The 19,517-nt window shown below is 36.9% G+C and overlaps 1 protein-coding gene across 1 annotated transcript in view; it reads right to left on the bottom strand.

Annotated features, from left to right (window-relative positions):
* Positions 1-14,847, bottom strand: part of tmod (tropomodulin) — a 111,358-nt gene extending 96,511 nt beyond the window's left edge. Inside the window, exon 1 of the mRNA XM_028304214.1 lies at positions 14,543-14,847. Coding sequence (XP_028160015.1) covers positions 14,543-14,620 — 78 coding nt within the window. The 5' untranslated portion in view covers positions 14,621-14,847. The remainder of the gene's footprint in view (positions 1-14,542) is intronic.
* Positions 14,848-19,517: the final 4,670 nt, after the last annotated feature.

The following is a 19,517-nucleotide window of genomic DNA, read 5'->3' as shown; positions in this document are numbered from 1 at the left end:
TGAATCCAGACAATATGTGCATTGAAGTTGTGGGTACTACATTTTAATAATCGTGGCCTGGGCAACTTGACTACAATATTTTATTTTACTACTAAATGGATTGAAATTGCGGGTACTACTTATTTTTAATATCTTGTCTCGAACAACCTGACTACAATATTTTAACTGAATGAACTTACTACATGATAATACCACAATATTTAGCGTGTCATCGTCCATAGCGTTGTATTGAGTCGTTCTTTACCCTTAATTTTCCATCGATCCACTTTTCGTGTACTCGTGTTTACAAACTCGCGCTCGCCACACATTCCCACTATTTATACATTACACATCGTTAATGTCGAAATTAGTTATTAGCCTATATAAAAATACCGCCATGTAAACAACTGCGCGGCAGGACAACGCTCTACTTTTCCACTGAAAACTTGGGCTATACGAAAAAGTACGGCAAATGAAACTACACATTTTTATTGGAAAATAGCATCTATCACAACTGCGTAAGATGCTACTGTATTTAGCTTGATGAGCTGTCATTTGTATGTGAAGCATGAAATGAAACTTCAGTTTCACAGACGAATTCTGAAATCATGAAATGATTGTATATCTTTACCATATATTTTTTAGTTTGCTGTTTTTATATTACCTGAAAATCAGACATTTCAGATGATCTAGGACTAGGTAGAGTCAGACAGTTGTGGCAGATTCAATTTTATGACCGAAACGCTGCGTGTAATGTTGATTTGTCTCATTGTTACAATGTTTACAAAAGCACCGAACTGGTTGATCGATGGTTGCTATTAATTAACTATTTGGTTGTGATGAGCAAACAACTACTTAATTAACAATTAAAAAATCATTGATTTACCTATATTAAATGTGAGCTTTCAATCCTTTCAGGTGATATACTTAAACTTTGAATAATGTATCAGAGCAAAATAAATCTAAAAGCAGCAATGTATCCCAATGGTTTCATCTATTAAAGGAGATTAAAGGTAATGTAGAACTAAAATATATCAGGAATCAAGTAAAATAGGGTAAAATTTAAATACCAGCATTATTTTTAGCACACACATTAGTGTTGCGCTATTTTTTGTCGCAGTCTTCGGCTTCTATTTGAGTATTTACGGTAAAGGAAGCTTGCTATTTCAGAGTAGTATTAGTCAGGTGTCGATGAACCCGAGGACGGTCTAATGAAGGAATCCATTTAAATATTTATTTACAAAAGGCGACATGTGTAAGGTTCAAGTAAACAAATAAACAACCTTAGATATTTTCACTACGCTATGTAGTCCCAAACTAAGCAAAGCTCTTCCTATATGTACTATGTACAAACAGTACCTGTAGTTAGTTAGTACCTTGCTTACGTAAAAACCAGGTGTATCTACGTGAAAAACAGAACAATTAAATTCCTGTAGTAATGACGTTAGAGATACCCATCTCTAATGTTTGTGTTTGGTTCATAGCTTCATTAAAGCACGTTAGGTGTTCTTTTTACCAAATGTATTGAGTTATTGTTAGAAAAATACTTTAGGTATGCTCCAAAAAGAAATTACTACGAAAAGTAAAATGAGTACCTACCATCGTACTCGTATTATCTTTTCATCATTGGATGAAAAAATGTTCCAAAGAGAAAAGTGGTTACGCCTGTGTCGTTCAGGTAGAGAATTATTAGGGAAAGGCACAATTAATGCAATTCCTTGCGATATCCATTGCTCCTATCATGTATTTTATGGTAAGAAGTATGCATGTAAGTAAGTATGTATGATGCAATGGCGTCCAAAAATTCCAAGATCATGCGAGCAGAGATCATTCTAGAAACGCTACATTTAGACTTCTCGAGGGACCACTCAATCCACTCCCTCGAGACAGTCCACACAGTTGTACTTAGAAATTATCGTCGCTTGCCTCTCTAACTGACGTATCTGACATTTTAATCAATTTCGCAAGACGAATCGATCTATCTAATCGCCTGAAAATTTTGCAAAATGTCATTTACGTCAGTTAGAGAGGCAAGCGACGTTATATGGACATAGGTAATATGTAATTAATATTCTTTCAATGTTAATAAACTTCCAGCTGATTTAGAGTCTAGCCAAGATGATTTTCTCAAATTCTTGGCGCATGGAAAATATGGTGGAAGATTGAGGTGACTCTCGCCCGTATTCACAAACGATATTTGCTTAAGTGTAGCAGCAAATCGAACGCACAGCGTTGAATAGAGCTCTGAGATTGGTTCGTGTGTCACCCTGCGCGTTCACGTGCACTGTGAGACCTTATAGTAATGTTTGTGAATACGGGCGTCTATCTCTTACATCAACCACTAAAACCAAAAAATAGTACATTTCTCTAACCACATAACGCTTATATTGTAATCTGTAATACATAACAGACAGACAATGCGCGGCGATCACCTCGACATTGGCGCGCACTCTATTTCGGTGCGCGCGCGCAGCGTAGCTCATCGAGCGCACAAACAAACTCGGTGGATCTTAATGAAATACTTAGTGGGCTGGGTAAAAGTTTTTAGCTGGAGGTGGTAAAATTATTGAGCGAGAAATACAAAAATCAAAATAAAATTGCCATATTATACTTGTTTAAAAAGCTAGCAGATCTTAATAGTTAAAGTTTAGATGAAACACAAAAATTTTTCATTACCATTGATGGAGTATCACATAGGAATGTTTTGTTTAGACCAATATTTTATATTTGTGACCTATTCGTAATTTTGCGAGAATAATGTTTGTATGGGAGGAAGTTGTAGAAGGTTCTATGGGACATGGAATGATAGAACAACGACTTTCGGTTTGGCTAGTAGGTATGAATCAAACCAGAATCATTGGTTTCATATAGAAAGTTTCTTTTTTCAGTTGAAAAGAGGTCATTAGTTCCATTATTTTATCAAAAGAGCCCTGTAATGTCCCTACAAACAAAAAAAAATGCTCTACATAATGTTTATGATTTGTGAATTACTCTCGGTTTTTCACTCTCCTTAATAAATGGAAACAATAAAAAATATCAGCTTCCGTCATCTTCAGTGGATCTTTCATCAGCACTTTGTTAAAACACTCAAAATTATGATTTCGACATCATCCGAGAATTTAACATTTTAATGTGAGTTTATCATCACGATGCCCTCCAGTTTAATTTAATTTTATGGTTTCGCCGATGTCATATTTTGACCGTGTACCGGGCAGAGCAATGACTCTTCCTCGTATGATTTTAGCATTTGTGTCGAAGTACCACCTACCACGGAAAAGTAGCGCAAAATATCAAAAATATCATACTAAACGACACAAAATATAATGTAGAGCTATTTAATCATTCCCCAAAACTTGTTGGAACGGTGTTAATGTTTTATGGAGTCACTGATTCCATCAGGTTTAAAAATCTTTGATGCTTTTTAGTAAAACCTCTAAATACCAAAAGGAATGCGGATCAAATTCTTCGAGAAACATTCCTTGTAATTTGGACTTCGGACTGATGGAATAAAATGTTGATCTCTTGAAAGAAAATGTGGGCTTTCCTATTAGGTATGCGATTATTGTTGAGCTAATAGAATAATAAAGAGTGAAGCCTCTGCTTTTAAATCAGTAAATAAATACCTAATTAAATTAACTAACTTGGATAATTGTTTACAGGAATAAGTAAAAAGGTTAATACAATGTATAAGAATTAAATGAATCGTTAAAGTGTTATCCCCGACCGAAGACTGACATTGAAGCAGCTTTATTGGAGTTAAAGAACCTATTACTGCGTGACGAAGAGCATTTTGTAAAATGAATGTGTGTTTAGATTAAAACACATCTTCTACATTTTACATTCAGGTCAATTACTTACTTGGAATTAACTGAATGACATTTTAAAACCCAAATATTAATATTAATTAAATTGTAAGATGAGTTCACGCAGCCCTTCATCGAAAAGCAGTATTTTTTATTTAGGTACTTTACTATCTTTGCCATTTTCTTCAGTTTAAACCTTCTAGAAAGAGACAAAACCAATAAAGTCTTTCCAACTACAATATTGACAAGCGCTAACCACAACACACTCATTTGATGTGATTTTACTGTCTGTTTACTGTTTCATACATTTAACATGGTCGTTACATTACTACGTTAAATAATGTTGAACAGATGAGATGACCGGATCTATAAAATAATACCCACTATGTGATGATAAACGCCGTTATTGTTTGTAATTTAATCAATTGCCAAATACTATTATCAGTGACAAAGGCAAAGACATTTATTTTCAAAGAATAGGTTGATACATATAAGTGTTGTAAATACATAGTGCTCTATTCTGCTAAAAATACATTAACATGCAAATTTTTTGTCCAGAAATTGCTGGACACTGTAATTGAGTTTCTTGCGCTGCTTCTTTTATTATTTTTTTTTATTTTTTTTTATTTATTATTCATTATTGAGCAATTACATATTTGATCCAAATAGCGTCCTAAATCCTTTTTAGGTTTGTCTAGACACTATTGTTCTCTATACAAATAAAAACAAACGTTTTTCTTCTCAGCACTAGTCTATTTATTGTCCCGAAGCATTGGATTGGGCTAAAGTAATATTGGGACGTGTAAAAGATCTTTTTATCACATTACTTACAAAATAAGCGAATTTTAATTTGCCTGTTTTTAAAGCAGGAAAAGATGCATTTACAGACAAGAATAGTGTAAAAGCGCACCCTTTTAAAAAGCAAGAAAGAAGAAGCAATAAAAAAGCCCATGAAATTATAAACTCAAAATAAGTGATCAGTTTTATCGACTCTACATAAAATTTCTGAAACAAGGGTGAAACATTCCTGAAAATTACCTACTATTTGAAAAGTTCATGTGTAATTTTTCTTTCGGTCATCAACCCCAATATTAAGAATTTAATCTTAAAATTAAAACGTAAGTAATAATTTCCACATCCCGTTTCAAATGACAGTCCGTTGATGTAGAGATACAAAAATCAACACAAGGAGAGAAACTGCTGAAATTTCGCAGCTTTCACGAAGGTCAACAGCATCAAGGTGGTTGACACCAGTTGACACCATGACCGCTTTCTTGATGATGAAGAACTTGTGGTTTTAGCGGTCTTTTTACGAGGGTAGCACACTGCAGCTCGCTACCGAAATATGAAAACTAATTTATAGCCAAATTAAAGCAGTAGGTAACGTAAATTTTAATGTGATTCATCTAAATGCAAAATAGGATGTGTTTTATTTTTAGCAGTGATTTAATAGGAATAGATGGTTGCTTGCAGACACGATGCAAAACTTTTGGGTTTATAATAACCAACGATTGGTGTAACTAAGGTTGAATTGCACCATCTTACTTTAACAGTAACTTTAAACATAACCGAGGTGATTTTGTTTGGAGTTTGACAGACTTTTGACGTTTGTTAAAGATATCAAAATCAAAATCAAAAATATTTATTCAGTTTAGACCACAAGTGGCACTTATGAACGTCAAATATAAAAAGAAAAGGCACTTTACATGTCTCCTTATCTTTTGGGCCCTACCAGCGCTTCGAGACAAACATATGGCAAGTGCTGAGAAGAAACGCCGGAACAAACTCAGTCACCACTTAAATAAGATAAAATAAGATGGTGCAACCCAGCCTAAGACATAATGTATATGGGGTAAAAAAAAAAGAGTTCTTTAGTAGAGATCGCGACTCGACAAGAGTAGAGCTAGACAAAATCCAGCTAGTTGGAGTGACGTCTACGAAAAGTCCCTAACAGAGTTTGGATGAGACAAACTGAAGACAGGATAAAATAGCGCATATTTGAGGAAACCTATATCGAGCTGTGGACTGTTTAGAATGATGACGATGATTCATTAAACTATTGTAAATTGATCATCAAGATTAATCAGATTAAAATTTTTACTATGAAAAAAGGCTTAAGCCTATTTTCACCATCAATCTCTAATTTTAAGTGACCCTTATGGTAACATATAACAGGAATTTTGTTTTCAAAGGGGTCACTTAAAAATGGGGATTGATGGTGAAAACGAGCATTAGACGTCATAATGTAATAAATAGTTTCAGGTTGAATAGTAAATACTGTAAATTCTAGTCCAACCTATGACGGGTTGGGCCCGGCTAATGGGCAATCACGGTGACCCATATTACGCGGGCGCCTACTGCAAGTATAAATCAGGATTGAGTGGCGTTCAAAAACACCGTCACGCTGCGTTTGAGGCTTGGAAGCTACTGGGATAGTTTATTAGTCTCTGGCATTAACACTAGAAAGACGGGAGCAGTCATTTGACTGCAATTTCAATTTCAAACCTTAAAAAATCGTAAAGGTTTTGACTAAATTTTCTGATAAGTAGTAGTATCTCAAAACTGTTGTACTGAGTAAAATGTTTATATTATGAGGATACTGTTGTTATGGCGTTGGGTTTTTGTTGCTTTATTTTATTTGATCACAGAAGTAATATATTTCATCATTTCAAATCATGTTTAGTATGTTATAACGTTTTTGAGTTTAAACAACCATGCCTCACACCTAAGAAGAAGTGAAATAACCACTAAGAATGTGAAATTATTTGGATAATAAGATCATAAGATGATAATAAAACACTGAAATGTGTAAAAAACGATTGAATATAAAAAATAAAATATTAACTTATTATTAATTTATTGTTTTGTAAAATCTAACCTAGTATTTTGTAAAAAAAACAGTGTTTTATTAGGAGTGCAGTCATATGACCGGCGTCCGTCTTTCTAGGTAGTTAAATTTTGCCGTCTTTCTAGTGTTAATATAATTAATTTTTATTTGTATGGGAGATACCTTTTGTTGACGGTAATAGGTATTTATCAGTTGTTGAAAGTGCACTGTTGTGGAAACTCAGTGTACCTTAATTTTTTCCAATAGGTAAATTGAATTTGAAATTGTGCACTGCACTGCAATGAAAAAGTTTTCAGCTTTGGAAAAGCTTCCATTTTCGTTTCAAACTGTAGAATTTACCTAAAAATTCTTTAACTCTACATAGGCCGAGTTGCACCACCTAAATTCGACCGTAACTACATATAACGATAACCGGTGTTTTTTGTATGGAGTTTGACAGATTTTTGACGTTTGTTAAAGTTAAAGTAAGATGGTGCAACCCAGCCTTAGTAGTTTAGATGTAGCTATTTCTCATACCGTATATCTGGATGAATGAGAATCTTCCAATCCATGATTTTAACATTTTAAAGGTCTGTCTTCGAGAACTTGGGTAAAAAAGCAAGAGTTTTAATTAGTCCGTCAGTTATCTTATCAAAAAATACTCGACACCTATTTTTCATTTTTTAAAACTAATGAAAATGTAAAGAGATAAAGCGTGCCAAAGTTCTAAAGAAAAGGCCCGTGACGTCAGTGAGTGCGTAAAAGTGCTGCACTTTGTGACGTTGCGCGGAACTTCAACGCACTATAACTTTGTAATAATTTGTTTGATTGACAATTAAAAATATACGTGTCCAATATTTTTTTATATTAAAATTGACGGACTAAAAATTTTTTTTAGGAAACTAGCCTATTATTTTACGAGAGCAACAATAAGTAGTACTTTCCTATCTATATATATCTATATATATAAAAATGAAACCCGTTTCGCGTTGTCACGGCATCACGTGTGAACGGCTGAACCGATTTCGATAATTCTTTTTTTTAAATGTTTGTGGAAGTCCAAGGATGGTTCTTACGGAAAAAAATATTAAGAAAATCTCTACGCTAAGGCGGTACGAAGTTCGCCGGGTCAGCTAGTTCATTATAAAAACGATACACAATAAGAAACCTTTTATCAGGCCATAGACATAGAGGCGTCCATCTTGCCCCCACTCACTTGTTAATTCCACGCCAGTGAATCGTTTTAATTATATCCGCTGCGTTCCATTTGGGCCGGCGCAACGTCGCTTCCGCGCTGACCCGATCGGCCAGATTCGAAGGGCCATCACGTCTTGGAACCCGATTGTGGTTTGTGGGACGTTGAAGTATTAAAAGAAGACATAATAAATCCATGACTCTATATTTTAGAGCATCAGCAACATGCTGGGAAAAGACATTTGGCGAAGAGTGACGTCATAGAGAACCTAGTGTCCATACGAAGTCTATGGAAGAATCGCGTTTTGACAACTCAAAAAATAACTTCAATTGACTGGTGGTGTCCACAACTGCCCTGTTCAAGTCTATGTGGTAAGAGTAAGAAGTCCTTTTTTGGTAAAGGATTTCCTCAAGCAGCCGGTTATTTGGGACTCCTTGTTAATCAGCCCGATCATTAACACCATCATTTCGGCCACAAGACGTACACTGCTGAACATAAGCTCCCCCAATGATTTCCAGATTGGACGGCCCCATCAATCAGCCCCATACCTCAAGTTACCCCTAAAACCTCCGCGTGTTTCAGGCCGCTATTGCCGGGATGACGGAGGATTCGCCGTTCACTTGCATCCAGAGTTGGAAACCCTAGCCCCGATCGCCTGTCGATAATATGAGTGACGCGAACCATACGCGCCGGCGCAGCGACCGGTTTCAAAGTTGCCACGCCAATTTGCGTTGAGCGGACCGCAACAAGCCGATTACAGCACATCAGGCTATTGATTTATGTCGCAAAATAGCCCCTATCACAACTAAATAAGATGCTAATGTTAAGCTTGATATGCTATCTTCTTGCTATAGAAACCTGCTGAACTTTGGAAGGAGGTTACGAGATTTTAAAAAGATTTTTAAAATATCCCCCGATTTGAGCCCGTGACATTTTTAGGTCTTTGAAGATTACTGACCAACCGTGACATAGTTAGAAACTTTCTAGACAGCGTATTGAATCATAATGTAATAAACGGGTTAAAAACTTTCCTTGAAAACAAAGTAATATCTCAATTATATTGCGCAAATACCTTAGTCATACTTCAATCACGTTAAAGCGTAAAAAGCGAAAAACATAAGGCTATGATCAGACGTGGAAAAATACTGTATGGTTAGAATGTCAAGCAAAAGTTATTTTGTACATAAGAAATAGGTATTAGAACTTCATCTGATCGGAGGGGTACATGATTTTTATGTGCCCGCGACTTCGTCTACGCGTGAAAATGGGTTGCATATTTTCCGTTTTTGCAACATTTTTCATTAAAAATTCATTTCCGCTTTTTATTGGTCGTAACTCGATAAACTAATCCTGTCTGAATGATGTCCTGAAATTAATGCGTTCAACAAAACAAACAACCTCTTCAGCTTCTCTTTATAATTTAGAGATGTTGGGACTTGGGACTGGTTGTTTTAATGTACAAACTAAATAAAATTCGATTTCAATTGCAACGCAGTGACTGCGGTAAAGACGAAGCTTGTTTTATTCTTGATTGCTGGCAGATCTTGGCGAGATGATCTAGGGTTGTCAATGGCATTTTTTTACTAATTTTCGAAAAATTATTCAATGTTTTTTTAGGATTTTTTTTATAAAACTTATGATAGTATGCTCACGAATCTTAACACTTAACCCTATCAGTTTCAGTTAAAAGCTCATACACTAATCAAACCAAACTAGAGTTGGCTAGTCTGGAAAATGTAATGAGTAAATTAGATGTGCAAGTAAAAACTTAGGAAAAAAGTAAACACGAGAATAATTAACATTGTTCTTAAAATCCATCCTGAGAAGTCAATTTATAATGTCTTTTTTTCAAGTTTTTGTAAGAACACTTGTCGGTTATTTATTAGGTGAAAATTACCGCAATTTAGCTCTGACATGAATCGCAATTAGCATTATTTTTCTCGAACTCGTAAACCCTAAGCCGAGCGCGATCAAACGGGCGTGATGTAGCCCGTCAATTAGGCGAAATCGCACATTTGGCAGCCTTCCCAGCGGTTGTTCCGCGCGCCTGCGTACGCGCCGCGCCCTTATATGGCGCTTATGCACTCGGGAACTTGCTCAAACAAAAACAAACGATGTGATTCGCAAGCATGTGGGATAAAGTTGAATTTGCTGGTCCGGTCCTTAACTTGTTTAACTTGTCTTTAATGCAGAAATGGATTGGTAGTTATCTCTCAGGAGCTCGTCTACTGTAGATGGCATCTGGATCTATTAATATGAGGAAGCCCATCATTATCACATCATTAAGGTACTCTCCAGTTCCATTGTAGGAGTTCTATCATCTCTAAGTTAATAGAGACAAATAAAGAATGGGGATTCCCCACGAGAAGCGGGCTTACAATGTTTTGACTCTACATCTGTACCTTCTTTTGTTTTTGATAGTATCTCGGAGTGAATGAGCAATGAAAATTGCAAGAGACGTTCAATAAATAAGACGGTAAACATCGGTCGCCATTGCAACTGGCACTGCTTGCGAAAGATTAATGAAATAAACTTCCTCCTATCTAATGGTAGGTATTGCCTTGAGGCAGTCGCTATTTTCATATGAAATAATATTCTAGGTAGAGCATAAAAGTGTTTTTAACCGAGTTTGGTATTTTGTATAAGCCACAAAGTAAACAACTAGCTTTAGGTGCAACAGGGGGAGATGGTTAAGCGTGCAGATAGTGTCAATAATGTAGGTATTTTTTTCTGAAAATGAAAACCGAATGAGGGAAAACTCGTTATCAATTTTTCATAAACAATTTATTATAATGTGTCTGAAGTGACGTTGACTGCACGAGCACATGCCTAATGATTTATACCTTTAGGTACCATTGAAATCGGAATGGTCTGCTGAAATTTCCGTTTAAGTTTTTACCAACCTGCCTTACACAGGTGAAACGTTTTGCAACGATCATTAATATCTACACGAAACTCTGTAAAAGGCAATAACTGGCATTTATGGCATTTTACCGCCAAATTGGCTAAGCCTACTTACTTAATAAGGAAGATAAAAACTAGTCGCCGGAAAGCAAACTGCTAATGATTGCGTGTGCTAAAGAATGTGTGTGCTATAACATTTAGCTTATCTTAAAAGTAGTTTGCGCGGGTGGGTACATACACTCCCATGTTTTCCACACGCACGCACGCACGATTATGTCGTGATATCTCAGTTTAATAAAAGCAGTAACCCAACCCAAAGAAAATTTAATTACGTTTATGACAACTGCATTAATTTTATTTCAAGATAAATAAGGATCAGATTTTCTGTCAACTCGTATCTTAATGATTGATTACGAAAATATACTTATCAAACCAAAATCTATAACAATGTATAACATTAATTGTACAACAAATGATATATTCGGAAGGAACTACTGAACATTTAATAACAACTGTAAAATCCACCACTCACTGTTAGAAACCTGATGGTTTCTTCAGTATTCTGATTCAATAGAGTCAGTCAGTTTCAGTAACTGAAATGAAAGTAATGAATGAGTTTTTACAGACTGGATTAAAATCATAAGTTTGTAACGCTTCCATATCAGTCAAGATTATAAACAAAAACTGCTATAGTTCTATTCTAAACTATCATTTTAATCGTTTAGTCAACTTTGAAATTGATGCAAGAAGAACAACTGCATACGTTTGAATTATTAGGACTTTTTTTTTATGTGACAGGAGGCAAACGAGCAGACGGATCACCTGATGGTAAGTGATTACCGTCGCCCATAGACACCCGCAGACCCAGGGGCGTTACAGGTGCGTTGCCGGCCTTTAAGGTAAAGATACGCTCTCCTCTTGAAAGCTTGCAGGTCGTATCCGTCCGGAAACACCGCAGACGACAGTCCATTCCACAATTTGGTTGTACGGGGCAGGAAGTTTCTAGAGAAACGTACTGTTGTGGACTTCCACCATGTTTCGCTTCCTAACTCCAATCACACTTGTTTGCAAAGCAAATGAGTTGGATTTTTATGAACATCTGCTGTCTACCCGACTTGATGTTCGTCGTTTATAAACTTGTAAATCAAAACCCGCTGCGAAAATATTTCACAATATTTGCCAATTTTATGAAGCGCACCAAAATACGATCGTGAATGAAGACATGAGCGTTTAGCGAATGTTATTTATAATATTTTTAAACGGTTTGTATGATTGCGGTGTTTGGTACTGTAAGCTCAATATAAATGTAATTTATGAATAACTAACCTCGCGTTAATTTCGGCTTGAATTTTTTTATAGCTCCAACACACGAACCTTTCATTAGTTTGTAAATAAACAAATATAATGGGCGGAATATTAACTATTTATCTACATTTTCTCATCAATGTCCTCATCATGCAAACATTAATTATTTAGTCTCTTGCGGATTTCGAACCCGCTACTATTTCATTGTAAGTACCTAATCGTAGCACAAATCAACAGCAACATATTAGGTCGTCATTTGGCTGAAATGAACGAACGATATTAGGTAAGCAACCAAGATGTTATATTTTGATTTAGTTGAAAGTTCCTATATTGGCCAAAGATAAAGGCTCCAATATACGAATTGCATTCATGAATTATGTTCTGAATTTCTGCCAAAGCATGGTGCGTACACTAGCTGAAGTTCTACGTGTGAATTAAGGTAATTTCGTATTGGTGTACCTGCGCAAGTCGTAGTAGTAACTATAATATTTGTTTATTTTGCGTCCAAATCCTTGTAGATTTACGTTTGCAGTTTGCCTGACTATTTTAGTGGAACATTCGTTGTAATTAAGATGTAAATTATCATTAAGTCTTTTCTAAAATCTCTAAAAACTGACACAGAGGTCTATAAGTAAGTAATAAGTCGGTTTGTTGTTATTTTCAGGTAGAGTCGCAAGCACATAAGGACATATTATAGACTTTTGCACTACATTATCTGCTACAGTTTTAAATCTATTTGTTATTCCTCAGAAGTAGTATTACCTACATAAGTACCTACTCGTATTTAAACATTCTGGATAACTGTTAGGAAACTTGGGAAAACTTTAATCAAAAGGAAAACAAAGCGCACAATGTAAACAAATAAATTATAGCGTGTGTGAGCTCTATAATTTCATTTTGTACCATATTGTGAGTACATAATAGGTAAGTAGGTATGCTTAAAAGTAAACACAACCCATAAACGTGCATTTGACATAATAATCAATAGGCACATTGCATTGCCGTGATCTTGCAGTTCTTTACCCGACCTTTGATGTAAAAAATAAGAACGACTGCCAAAAGATCCCTAAAATATGTGCGTTCAAACTCTGGCATGTAGAGACAGAAATATAATAATGTAAAACAAAAACACACATTGAACGGAATCAAATAGGAATGTGTTTTTATGTGTCGTTCAAACAAATCTTACCTATGAGTTGATTCCTGTGTTTTGAGTTAAAACATTTTGTGTTAAAGATCTTCTAAAAGTTTAAAAATGTTTCTCATGTAAGCAAGATTAATCATATTTTTTGCATAAATCGTGTGACACTAGCGCCACTTTCAGTTGTGAAAATGCGGAAACGGCATTTCCCGTTTTACATATCGGAATACTTAGGATATGAGCCACAAAACACATGTTTTCTGTCACCGACTGTCTGAATATTATAGATCAGAAAATTTGTTCTGGGAATGCTCTAGTTAGAGTTCATCAGACTATTTGGGCACCTAAATTTTTTCCTAGCGTTCTATACACATGTATAGAAGAACCGTCCGTATGTATATTATATCTACTCTTAATACATTAGTTTTACCCTCAAAACGACTGTAAAGTCCTGAACACAAGTGGCTCAGACGCACACATTAATGTTCACATTCGTATTGTGAATAAACATCGTAATGTAGCAGATAAACTAGGATGGGAGCCAAGACGAAAATATGCCACGGCGCGTTTTTCCATTGGATTTTGCGCTTTGGAAACGGGCAGTAGTCGCGGCCGGCAATCATTGTTAATTCACAGATGGAATGTGATAAGGCCGCTGACTCTACACCGCTTCCAAATCTGATGGCTCGCCGAGTCACGCTCTAACTCATTACGCGACAACACCTAATAAGAGCTGTTAGGTCATGAAAAAGATGCATACTGAATTAAACATACGCCCAGCTTCATGTAACTATTTGTGTCGCTTTGTTGAGTGTCGCTGTTGTTGTTTTGTGTTCTAGAATGTGTCGCTACCTAAGTGTAGTGTGTTTCCACTGCGAGTGTCATGTTGTTGTGTTGCAAGGTCGCACGCGTGGTCCTATCGCAGGTCGATGCACACACGTCAAGGTGGATACGGAAACTTTCATTCAGCTCCCCGTTCTATTTACATCGCCACAAATTATCAAGTGGCGCATAGCGCGCGCACTTCCTCCTGACGTAGGTAACTGGACCTTCGCATACCGTAGTACTGTGGCCGACCGATTGGAGCTCCGACCCGAGTTCCAAATGGCATATTCCCGGAATACTTTGACATCCGGAAACTCGGGCGTCTGTCACCAGTGACGGGACAAAAGCGAAAAAGAGCGGAGTGATTCGTGCGCGCGGGTAGATGTATCTTTCCGTGAGGTGTGCGCGCGACCGCGACTGTCCAGGATAATGTTTACTCTCGTGTTCACTGTCAAACGTGTTATCTGTTATGTGAGCAGGTGGCGGCGTCGGCGTCGCGTGCGCCGGCGGCTATTTGTGTCGCGCGGGCGGCGTTACATAAAGCTGTCGTGTGCGATCCTCACCTCCTCTATCTTGAGGCTGGTGCGGACCACCTTGCGGGTGACCGCGCTCTCGTACGACTCCTCGATAGTCTCCGCCATGGTTGCGATGCGCGGGCGCAGCGGGCGACGCGCGCGACTGTTGCGGCGGTACTGAGCGCCCGCCGGTTATTTTTAGTCGGCGGCGTAAGCGGCTACGGGAATCAGGGTGGCGGACTGGTGGCCTGAGACACTGGCGCGTTGTCACGACGTTAGGGGCGATTCGCTTCGCTCCCCACAACACTCACGAAACCGTTACAAGCACCGGCCGGGTACGCTGCTTGAGGAACACTGATGCATCCCCTACGCCGATGCCAACAAATCCCCCCTCAGTCTCGGCTGACTCACTACTCCTGTGTAGCACGTCAACAACAAATTTCTGTCACTTCTACGATAAGGGTCACCAGTCTGCTAGTTTTTTGGCAATTGGACTTGTCTCGAGAAGTTTTGGTGTTGGATTGTGAGGAATCGGTGACCTACTTTTTCGTAGAGTTCAACGTCCAGATGAAAGTGTTTATCTGCGGTTGTTCAATGAGCATTGTCCAGCTGCTGCGGCGTGGGCTTGGTCGAAAGTTATTGGTAATGTTTTGTATCACATCACGCAGGTAATTGCGGCGTGGTGACGGCACCCGCGGGGTCGCAGCGCAGGCAATGACACTGGCCTTGCAGACACTGCATAGCATCGAGCACATTCACTCTACCATCGTCAAGAGCGGCTGGTGATTGATGAGCGGTGTTCATCGCAGGTGAAAACGAATTTACTCGTGCCTCATCCTTTGAAATTGTGTGACGAAACCGCGCTAATTGCTTTCTTTATTTTTTAAAACGTGTAGGTAGGATAAGCAAATGTTTACAATTTAGGACACGATAAAGTTTTAATTTAGATGTAAGGTGATGTATTTAGATGCATCTTTTCACCAGGTTTTGTTTCTAGAACACCCTTTGTGAACTTAAACATAACTAAGAAGGTATACCACATACCACGTAATATTTTCAGGAATATAGACGGAAGCAGGAAGACCTAGACAGACAAACGTCATTTCCTTTAAAAGTTTAACCCATACGAAGCTATGGATTTCTGCAGTTTAATTTTAACTTTAGTTCCTCGGTGGCCACCGCCGAGGTGTTGACATGCGGCAAGGAAGTGTCATTAGCCACAAACCAAGAATGAACCATATTCTTTATAGTAGACTCACTCGACCTTAATTACAGCGTTCCTCGAACTTCGCGTGAAAAATCTTGCAATGATGGTTATTATACTTATTATGTCATTGTTAATTAGTTTATGTAACATCGAAATCTTAAGATTATACGTTTTTGTTGCGATACAAGAGCTTAGATCACGGAGCACAAAACCGATTGGCGTGCCGTCATTGGCCGGCGCAGTAGAACCAAAACTATAGATCGTTTCATCCACGAAGACTCGCCCCACCATACTTTCGCTAATGTTTGAGTGTTATCGGTACACGCTAAATTAATTATTCACACGCATACTACAATAATGACGCTCGGATTGCTCGGATCAAGCTCCCCGCACCCCGCGCTTCCCTCGACCAAAAATTGGTGGGGCGCGTCTTCGTGGATGAAACGATCAATATTATTATAGGTACCGCTCTAAGCTCACGTTTTTTTTGTGGCGGATCACCCCGAATTTTTCAAATCTCAAAATACATGAATATTTTAGATTAAAATAGATCAAATACAATACAAATTATGGAAAAAATACAAAATTAAGAAGATATAATATGGTATTTTTCGCCCTTACCTTGATAGTAGGTAGTAAAGTAATATTAGTTCAGAAGTAAGGCCAGAAATAATACTCAATTATACAATACCAGTTTTATTTTCTTCTACAGACGGTATCACACAGAGAGGTCCTCTCGACTCGAGCGCTCGTAACAGAATGGATCGCGCGAGACCCAAAACAACCGTTAGCAACCGAGCGCATTCCAACTGACATAACTCACATTCAAACTTATTATTTCGCTTACCCGCATTTAATTATTAAAACAACAATATACATTTAAATTTCCAATTAATATCTGTTTCACAGTAAAAATGCTTACAGTCGGCCATCCTGAATCAACTGAGTCCTCCAGTTGAATTTAGTATATACAAAAAATGGAAAACTATAAACATTATTCTATATATATAAAAATGAAACCCGTTTCGCGTTGTCACGGCATCACGTGTGAACGGCTGAACCGATTTCGATAATTCTTTTTTTTAAATGTTTGTGAAAGTCCAAGGATGGTTCTTACGGAAAAAAATATTAAGAAAATCTCTACGCTAAGGCGGTACGAAGTTCGCCGGGTCAGCTAGTTANCATTATTAGTAATAATAATTGTTACTTAATATTTCATTCTCATCATAATAAATCAACATTGTTATTTCATTATCATTTTACATAAACTAATTTCATTATAAATACAATAATAAAATAATACTAATATTCAATATACTACTAAATACTCATAAAAATATTACTAACTACTCATCAAAATACTACTAATTACTCATCAAAATACTACTATATACAAATTTATATTAACTATAACAAAATTCCGTTCGGCCATCTTATACCATAATTGTTCCACCAATTATAATNAAGTAACTTTGACCCGTTTTAATTCTTAAACTACTGGTTCAAATTGAATGAAATTTTAAATATACCGTGTCTTTACAATGCCTGCATAGCTAATGAAAATTCAGCCTTCTAGTTTTATCCACAACGAAGTTACAGGCGGTCGAAAATGGCCTGAATTGCTTCGAGAAAAGGATGGTACGGCCGTGCCGCTTTTTTGCTCGACTTGGTGGGGGCACTGCCGTGCCCCCAGATACTCATAATTTGTAATTCATTATTAAATTCCACTATGTGAAGACTTATCCATATTCATCACAACATACAAAAGTAATACACTCATAATATGTAATTGTCAATAGACTCCATTGTGTGTAAATCGTTCCAACTACAAAATCATACACAATCTAACACACTCATAATTGTCAATAGACTCCATTGTGTGTAAATTGTTCCAACTACAAAATCATACACAATCTAACACACTCATAATAAAATTGTCAATAGACTCCATTGTGTGTAAATTGTTCCAACTACAAAATCATACACAATCTAACACACTCATAATTGTCAATAGACTCCATTGTGTGTAAATTGTTCCAACTACAAAATCATACACAATCTAACACACTCATAATTGTCAATAGACTCCATTGTGTGTAGATTGTTCTAACTACAAAATCATACAAAATCTAACACACTCATAATTGTCAACAGACTCCATTGTGCGTAGACTTTTATTTCACAAAATAAAATACCATCTTAATTTATCAAATGACTCACTGAAACTTTTTCATAATTCAATAATTTATCATAAACGTACACATTTTAATCATTGACCTCATTATCGCTACACTCATCAGCGCNTTAATATCTGTTTCACAGTAAAAATGCTTACACGCGCATGGCGATTAAACCTCAACTCGGTCACGTGACCGATGTTTGCTAAACAAGAACCACGTGACCTGCCGCCTTGCGCGCGGATCACATTTACGGCCTTCTTTACCAAACATAAAGGGGTGGGTTTTCTTTGCCCTATTTGCTTTTAATATCACTGATAGACGGTAAACCATTTTATCGGCCACTCTATACAGGAAGCCGCGGCATAAACTTAAGCTGAGTTGCACCACCTAACTTTAACGATAACCGGTGTTTTTGTATGGAGTTTGACAGATTTTTGAGGCTTGTCAAAGTTAAAGAAAGATGGTACAACCCTGCCTTAGCGTTTCCTGATAAGTAGGTAATAAGTGGCGCTTATACAAGATATGCACTCACAGCCTGTACTTATTAAATTACAACGCGTGTACGTAATAAGCTGGAAAGTCTGCTAAGAGATAAGATAAGATAAACAATATTAATATCGATCACCGAATGGATAAAAACTTAAGAAGTATTCACATGAAAAACTATAACGTAAAGTTTTCCTCTGTATAAACATAACCCTCCTTCTGGTGCAGTCGGGTTTAACATCCATTCATAATAAAAATGTGGCACTCTATTGAGAGCGAGACCTCAAGCAGACTTTTTGAAGGAACTAGAAGTTATGATGCACTGTTTTGTATCATTTGCCTACGCTCATGCAAGTTCACGAATAGTTAATGGTTAATATCCACCCCATACAAATTAATATTCGCCTATTTTTTTTTGTAAATAAGACAATTGCTAACATGTCGCTCCACTTTTCCGCCAAGAACATCAATTCACATAATTATTTAAATAGGTGTATTACAGTATACAGTATGACAATATAATTATGAGGTAAGTTTCAGATTAGAAACAATCACGTGATCGCAGCACGCGATGCCTCATCTGCAGCGGTGCAGGCTGTCGATAGCGCGTAGGAGGCCCTAGGGCACAAGCTATTTGTTTACGACTTGAGACATCTTATCGTTCCTACGATAAGATGTCCTATCTATCTATTTCTAATATTGTTAAGGCGAAAGTTTGCGACAGTTATAGGATAGTGTTACTTCTTCATGCAAAAAATGATTTGATAATTTAAAAATTTTATAATAGCTTAAGTAATAAATAAGCTAATTTTAATTAAAACATACATGTACGAAGCTAAGCTACTTCGTCCCAAAAATAAACAATTAGGTATCGTATGACTTTTATTACCTACGATTCCATCCTAAACGACTATGTACAGGGTGATATAATTGCCGATTTCTTTCCTTTCCCTATAAGGTACTCAAATCAATACATATTAGTAGTACATAAATCAAAGTAAATTGCTAGAGGATTTTCCCACTACTACTACTTTTGAAAGGAATCGTAGGCTACGAGCCGTAGTACGGGCTATCAAAATTGAATTTAACTCCGAAGTATTCGCATAGCGAGAAACATTTTAAAGGACGCGATATTCCAAGAAATCTTCCT

The sequence above is a fragment of the Ostrinia furnacalis genome, unplaced genomic scaffold, assembly GCF_004193835.3.
Source record: "Ostrinia furnacalis isolate ACB-3 unplaced genomic scaffold, ASM419383v2 OfSCF1409, whole genome shotgun sequence".
Classification (NCBI taxonomy): domain Eukaryota; kingdom Metazoa; phylum Arthropoda; class Insecta; order Lepidoptera; family Crambidae; genus Ostrinia; species Ostrinia furnacalis.
The sequence above is the reverse complement of the archived record's forward strand: the minus strand, read 5'-3'. Positions and strand labels throughout refer to the sequence as shown.